Genomic DNA, 8,117 nt, shown 5'->3' on the forward strand with positions numbered 1-8,117 from the left:
ACAGAAGCAGAGCAGGCAGAGCAGAAACAGTAACAGAACAGCGCAGAGCAGAACAGAACGAGAGCAGAAGCAGAGCAGAGCAGAACAGAACAGAGCAGAACAGAACAGAGCCCGAGCAAGAACAGAGCAGAAAAGAGAACAGAGCAGAGCAGAACATAAATGAGCAGAACAGAGCAAGAGCAGAGCCAGAACAGAGCAGAACAGAGAGAACAAGAGCAGAACAGAAGCAAACAGAACATACGAAGCAGCGCAGAACAGAGCAGAACAAGAGCAGAACAGAGGCAGACCCATAACAGAAACAGAACAGAAGCAGAAACAGAGCGGAACAGAATCAGACAGAGCAAGAACAGAACAGAGGGAGCAGAACCAGAGCAGACAGAAAGAACAAGAGCAACAGAACGAGCAGAAACGCAGAGCGCAGACAGACAGACAGAGCAGACATAAACAGAGCAAACAGAACAGTTCTGAGGTCAGAATAAAAGGGATAAACTCCATCAGAGAGTTGTCATGTTCTGCAGTATGAAGTTAGGACTACAGAGAGCAGTACCTCGATGTGTCTAGGGAGCTAATGGCTCTACGATACTGGGCCCGTTACGGCCGAGAAGCTTCTGTAACGTGTGTCTGTCCCCAGGACACCGAGACCAATAGTAAGTAAGACACACAACTATGTCCTGGGACCAACAAGTGGCATCTTTATCCCCATTAGGAAGACGGATTCAGTTAGTAGAGGAGTTCCCACTGTTCAACTGTTTCTATATTTATCAATCCACACACACACACACACACACACACACCACACAACACACACCACACACACACACCAACCACACACACACAACACACACACACACACACACCACCCACACACACACACACCACACACACGAGCCATAACTTCAAACACAACCAAGAAAATAAACTAAAGTGGAAACATAGGCGGAGAGAGAGAGATAGAACAGAGCAGACAGAAAAGAGTAGACAGGCAGACAGAACAGAACAGAACAGAGCAGACAGTATAGAACAGAGCAGACAGAACAGAACAGACAGAACAGAGCAGACATAATAGAGCAGACAGAACAGAACAGAGCAGACAGAACAGAGCAGAGCAGACAGAGCAGACAGAACAGAATAGAGCAGACAGAAAGGAGCAGACAGGCAGACAGAACAGAGCAGACGGAACAGAACAGACAAAATAGAACAGAGCAGACAGAATAGAGCAAACAGAATAGAGCAGACAGAACAGAACAGAGCAGACAGAATAGAGCAGACAGAACAGAGCAGACAGACAGGCAGACAGTATGGTACATATGGCTGGTGCTAGTTGAGATAGAGGTATAGCAGAGGGAGAGAATGTGGGGAGTGTCAGAGAGAGAGACATGCACACTGCCACTGTGAAGGACACACAGCCCTTGCCAGAGTGTGTGTATGTGTGTGTTTCTCGGTCCCTGCAGGGATGTCCCTCACACAGCATTATTCCCCTGGGATCCACCAACACTCAACTGATCCTAGATCAGTGTCGGAAGGACGGAGAGAGGGAAGTGTACAGGGGAAGCTTATTCTGTCAGTAAAACACACACATAGACAGACTTAGAGCTGTTGCGGTGACCATATTACCGCCACACTAGCAGTCATGCGCCATGACCGCAGTAAAATTCCKCGTGACCGCTGAGTCCCATGATCTCCTTTCATGCAGTCTGGACATGCTTTGGTWGTACCCAACTCRCTAACGATCATCAGGTCCTAATGGCCTGGTACTCAGGGCTCTATTGTCCCTCAAACCACTCTGACATCAATGCAAATGGCATTAAAAATCACATCAAACACTTATCATCMAAACAKTATCATGCTCTTAACACACCTCACTGTGATGATCAATATTAAGAAAGAAGTTCRACAGCAGGTTGAAACTGAGTGTAAAACATGGTCATTGTAGTTGTTTTAAAGCCTAACACAACGAAATGGACAGCTCTTTCTAAGGTGAAGATTAGTTCAAAACCCCCATATGCATATTAGAGCTAATGCATACGCATAGGGATATGAGCCCAAGCCCGAAAAAAAAAAACGGAATTAAAAGTATGATTGTGCCGTTATACAATACATAGCCTACCGCTTATTGCGCATTGCGCATAGTAGAAAAATATAAAACAAACGTGATTTAAGATGTCTTTGGTACATAATTGGTCTAGCCTGTAGTAATGGCCTTTGAGTGAGGACTGTATTATTATGCATACTGGATGGACTGGTTACCTTACGCTACGCTCCAGAATGTTCTCTGGGAGAGAACGTGTAGCCCCAGGCCATGCAGTTGGTTCATTGGTTGTGCAGTGCGATTTTGAATAGCACAGTATTGAGTATTTAAAAAWAWATATTTTCATAATTCATTGGGTGACACATTACCTTTAGCTATACAGAATATCTCACCRCCGTGCGTTTCCATCTCCWCCTCTGTCCTTTATTTCTTTCACGAGCGCACAAGACAGAGTGTCAACAAATCAAATCAAATCAAAGTTTATTTGTCACGTGCGCCGAATACAACAGGTGTAGTAGACCTTACAGTGAAATGCTTACTTACAGGCTCTAACCAACAGTGCAAAAAAGGTGTTAGGTGAACAATAGGTMAGTAAAGAAATAAAACAACAGTAAAAAGACAGGCTTTATACAGTAGCGAGGCTATAAAAGTAGCGAGGCTACATACAGACACCGGTTAGTCAGGCTGATTGAGGTAGTATGTACATGTAGATATGGTTAAAGTSACTAYGYATATATGATGAACAGAGAGTWGCAGTAGCTTAAAAGAGGGGTTAGTGGGTGGCGGGACACAATGCAGAGAGCCCGGTTTAATGAAATACTGTATGTTTCTTTGAGAAAACATGTTACTATAGATGTTCTTGAACCACTTTCACTTTTACGGAGTGAAATTAGTGTTGTTGTATTTATTCCTCAGCTGCTCATATTAAGCACACGCCCCACTATAAAACCCAAGTAGCCAGCCATTCATTACTGAAAAACGGACCGGCAGGAAAGTGCTCGGCTTCCATTCATACAGATGAATGGAAGCATGAATGTCTTTTTCCCCTGCCTCTGTTCCTGCCCATTTGATAATGGACCATTCTAAATCGAAACAAATTGTACATATTAGTAAAGACAAGATTCAAATGAGAATAGTCTGATGGGTGAAAATAGGATCTCTTGGTGAGAGACCAGCTGTGCAGCCTGAGGCAAGGAACAGAGAGCAAGCTTTTTTTTACCTCTTTCTCAAATCATCAACATCCTATAGTAGCACCATGCAGCCCATATTTTTTTATTTCAAAGACATTCTAAGGTTTGTATCATTCACATCTAAAGTTGCCAAATAATTCAAAATCTAGCATATAGGACCTGTTTCAAATGATCACTTTTATGCTCAACATAGACACTTCATATGCGCAGTTGCGGAATGGGAAAAATATCCTTTCTATTTTATTCAGCTAAGTTCAATTATATTTGTCTTACTATGAAATCATATCATATAAAATAATGGCAAGGGGCTTATAAGCATATCTTGTCAGCTAAACAAGCAAGCCTACGGTCTATGGCATGCAACATAGCCAGATAACATACTCATAGAATTTTCTTCTGAAACACATTTTTTTCATGTCATAATGTTTCTTTAGACCTGACTAAAATAAATAATGGATTTATTGTGATGGTGTATATATAATTGAATACTTGTATTTTTTTAAATGTAGAAGTTGCCAAGATGTGCATCAGTCGCTTCTATGTGTGGAGGCCTGGAGATGCTAAACCTGTTTATGTTCATTAACGGTTAATTACCGTGAGACTGGCATACTTTTGCATAACAATAACCCTCTGACAAAATGTCATGACCGCCACAGCCCTGTCACCCACTCAAACTTTAGTTGTTTCTGAGGTGTGTATGCAGCCATGGTAGGATAGATGGATCACAATGTGTTTCTCCTGGACTCTAGACTCAGCTTTCCTACTGCCATGGGCATCTTTCCATCTTGGAATCCTCACACAATCCCACACACAAGCTCTCTCTCTCGCTCTCTCGCTCTCTCTCTCTCTCTCTCTCTCTCTCTCTCTCTCTCTCTCTCTCTCTNTCTCTCTCTCTCTCTGTCTCGCTGTCTCTCTCTACCTCTCTAAGGTTTAGTCTTTCACAGTTTTGACTTTGGTGTAGCAATATTTTCACATTTTTCCAGTTCCGTAGCAAATGTTATTACCAGTGGCCACACTACTGTCCTGTTCTATTCTCCTCAGTGCTATGAACAGAGATGTATGCTCCGGTCAGTTCCAATATCTCACATGGCCGCACACACGTACACTTATCCACTCTGCCCACTGGAAATGAAATGTACTGTTCAGCACGGCTCCGGCCTGAAAATGAGCTTTGGCTATTTAATAAGCCAGAGCAGACCATCCACAGCGACATTTAATATGAACTGCATACCTTTTAGATTGCATCATATCTATTGTATAGAGTCCGCTGTCATGCACACAGAAAACACACACTGATCACTGTTTGAGCCTGTTGTGTTCTCTCTTTCATTCTCTCTCTCTCCCTCTCTCTCTCAATTCAATTTCAATTCAATTTAAGGGCTTTATGGTCATGGGAAACATATGTTTACATTGCCAAAGCAAGTGAAATAGATAATAAACAAAAGTGAAATAAACAATAAAACATTTACAATAAACTTTACACTTACAAAAGTTCCAAAAGAATAAAGACATGTCAATGTCATATTATGTCTACATACAGTGTTGTAATAATGTGCAAATAAACATAAATATAGGTTGTATTTACAATGGTCTTTGTTCTTTGCTGGTTGCCCTTTTCTTGTGGCAACAGATCACAAATCTTGCTGCTGTGATGGCACACTGTGGTATTTCACCCAATAGATATGGGATTTTATCAAAATGGGATTTGTTTTCAAATTCTTTGTGGGGCTCTGTGGGAAATCTGAGGGACATATGTGTCTCTAATATGGTCATACATTTGGCAGGGGGTTAGGAAGTGCAGCTCAGTTTCCACCTAATTTTGTGGGCAGTGTGCACATAGCCTGTCTTCTCTTGAGAAGGTCCTGGCAACTGGACCTTTTTTGGAACACCATTATTTTTGTCTTACTGAGATTTACTGTCAGGGCCCAGGTCTGACAGAATCTGTGCAGAAGATCAAGGTGCTGCTGTAGGCCTTCCTTGGTTGGGGACAGAAGCACCAGATCATCAGCAAACAGTAGACATTTGACTTCAGATTCTAGTAGGGTGAGGCCAGGTCCTGCAGACCGTTCTAGTGCCCTCGCCAATTCGTTGATATATATGTTGAAGAGGGTGGGGCTTAAGCTGCACCCCTGTCTCACCCCATGGCCCTGTGGAAAGAAATGTGTGTGTTTCTTGCCAATTTTAACCACACACTTGTTGTTTGTGTACATGGATTTTATATTGTCGTATATTTTTCTCCCAACACCACTTTAAATCAATTTGTATAAAGCAGGCCCTCATGCCAAATTGAGTCGAAAGCTTTTTGAAATCAACAAAGCATGAAAAGACTTTGCCTTTGTTTTGGTTTGTTTGTTTGCTAATTAGGGTGTGCAGGGTGAATACGTGGTCTGTCGTACAGTAATTTGGTAAAAAACTATTTGACATTCGCTCAGTACATTGTTTTCACTGAGGAAATGTGTCTCTTTCTCTCTCTCTCCCTCTCTCTCAATTCAATTACATTTAATTTGCTTTATTGGCATGAGGTAACAATGTACATGTTGCCAAAGCTTACTTTGGAGATTTACAATATTAACATAATTAATAGTAATAATCAATATGGTCAATGGGACAACAGTAACAACAACAACCAAGGGTAAAAATAACCANAGGTCCTGGCAACTGGACCTTTTTTGGAACACCATTATTTTTGTCTTACTGAGATTTACTGTCAGGGCCCAGGTCTGACAGAATCTGTGCAGAAGATCAAGGTGCTGCTGTAGGCCTTCCTTGGTTGGGGACAGAAGCACCAGATCATCAGCAAACAGTAGACATTTGACTTCAGATTCTAGTAGGGTGAGGCCAGGTCCTGCAGACCGTTCTAGTGCCCTCGCCAATTCGTTGATATATATGTTGAAGAGGGTGGGGCTTAAGCTGCACCCCTGTCTCACCCCATGGCCCTGTGGAAAGAAATGTGTGTGTTTCTTGCCAATTTTAACCACACACTTGTTGTTTGTGTACATGGATTTTATATTGTCGTATATTTTTCTCCCAACACCACTTTAAATCAATTTGTATAAAGCAGGCCCTCATGCCAAATTGAGTCGAAAGCTTTTTGAAATCAACAAAGCATGAAAAGACTTTGCCTTTGTTTTGGTTTGTTTGTTTGCTAATTAGGGTGTGCAGGGTGAATACGTGGTCTGTCGTACAGTAATTTGGTAAAAAACTATTTGACATTCGCTCAGTACATTGTTTTCACTGAGGAAATGTGTCTCTTTCTCTCTCTCTCCCTCTCTCTCAATTCAATTACATTTAATTTGCTTTATTGGCATGAGGTAACAATGTACATGTTGCCAAAGCTTACTTTGGAGATTTACAATATTAACATAATTAATAGTAATAATCAATATGGTCAATGGGACAACAGTAACAACAACAACCAAGGGTAAAAATAACCATACACTGAACATACACTGAACAATAACAATAAGCATAGAGGACATGTGCAGGTTGGTTGGTMTGTCAGACACTGTCCCTCATATTATGGCAGGCACAACTAGTGCACTGCCAATCCACAGCTCTCTGCATCCTGCCCCAACAGGACGGGTAGCCTATCCTCATCAGAGAGGTCTTTGAAACCTTGAATAAGGGTTTCAAATTTGGGGAAATGACACTCAAACCTTTCCTCTACAGGGTGCCAGGTTTTCCTGTGTCTACCCTTCTCAATGGCAAGGCTTTGCTCACTGAGCCTGTACTTTGTCAAGGTTTTTCTAAGGTTTTGATCAGTAACCATGGTCAAAAAGTTTGCCACGGTGTACTGTCAATTTAGGGCCAGATAGCACTGCATTTTGCTTTGTGCTTGTGTTTCCCAATAAGTAATGTAGTTTTGTTTTGACTGTGTTGTAATTTGGTTTGATCTGATTGATTGGATGTTCTGGTCCTGAGGCCTCAGTGTGTTAGTAGAGGCTTGAGTGTGTTAGTAGAACAGGTTTGTGAACTCAGCCCCAGGACCAGCTGGATGAGGGGACTCTTTTCATTGCTTAACTCTTGGTATTGCAGGGCTTGGTAGTGATATGAGAGGGGGTCACTGTATTTTAGATGTTTCCAAAACTTAATTGCTATTTTTTGAGTTTTTATTATTAGTGGATATTGACCTAAGTAATTGTAGTGTGTGCAGTACTCTATATATTTCTCTTTCTCTCCCTCTCTCTCTCCAGATGTGGGTGGTCCTGCTGACCCTATCGCCCCCACCATAATCATCCCCCCCAGGAACACCAGTGTAGTGTCAGGCACTTCTGAAGTCACCATGGAGTGTGTCGCCAACGCCAGGTAAATCCATGCTTCCCCACTCTCTAGTCTCAAATCTGTCATCATCTGTTGTCTTCCTGCCAGACTGATTGGTTTTGATGGATAATTTTTTGAGAAGCCAATTTTTTTATACAAAAGTGTAATGAGTGATTAATGAGTCAACTACTAATCTGCCTGTGTTTGTTCTGTAAATATTCTGTAAATATATTTGTGTCTTTTCAATCAATATCATGACTCTCTCTCTCTCTCTTTCTCTCTTTCTCTCTCTCTCACACACTCACTCACTCACTCACTCACTCACTCACTCACTCACTCACTCACTCACTCTGTCTCTCTCTCGCTTCCGTCCCAGACCCCTGATCAAACTCAGCATCACATGGAGGAAGAACAGGGTTCTGGTCACCAGTGGTCTGAGTGACTTCAACCGCAGACTGACCATTATCAGCCCTGTGGTCAGTGACTCAGGGTTCTATGAGTGTGAGGTGGTCCTCCGCAGCAGCAGTGTGCCTTCTGTCAACGCTGGGGCCTACCTACATGTTCAAGGTATGAATATATCTGGGGCCTACCTACATGTTCAAGGTATGAATATATCTGGGGCCTACCTACATGTTCAA

At 42.2% G+C, this 8,117-nt stretch overlaps 1 protein-coding gene across 1 annotated transcript in view; it reads left to right on the top strand.

Moving 5' to 3' along the window:
• Nucleotides 1-8,117, top strand: part of sdk2b (sidekick cell adhesion molecule 2b) — a 152,956-nt gene that overhangs the window by 73,595 nt on the left and 71,244 nt on the right. Inside the window, exons 10-11 of the mRNA XM_070445038.1 lie at nt 7,413-7,524; nt 7,856-8,046. Of these exons, the coding sequence (XP_070301139.1) occupies nt 7,413-7,524; nt 7,856-8,046 (303 nt within the window). The remainder of the gene's footprint in view (nt 1-7,412; nt 7,525-7,855; nt 8,047-8,117) is intronic.

The sequence above is a fragment of the Salvelinus sp. IW2-2015 genome, linkage group LG8 (genome assembly GCF_002910315.2).
Source record: "Salvelinus sp. IW2-2015 linkage group LG8, ASM291031v2, whole genome shotgun sequence".
Classification (NCBI taxonomy): Eukaryota; Metazoa; Chordata; class Actinopteri; order Salmoniformes; family Salmonidae; genus Salvelinus; species Salvelinus sp. IW2-2015.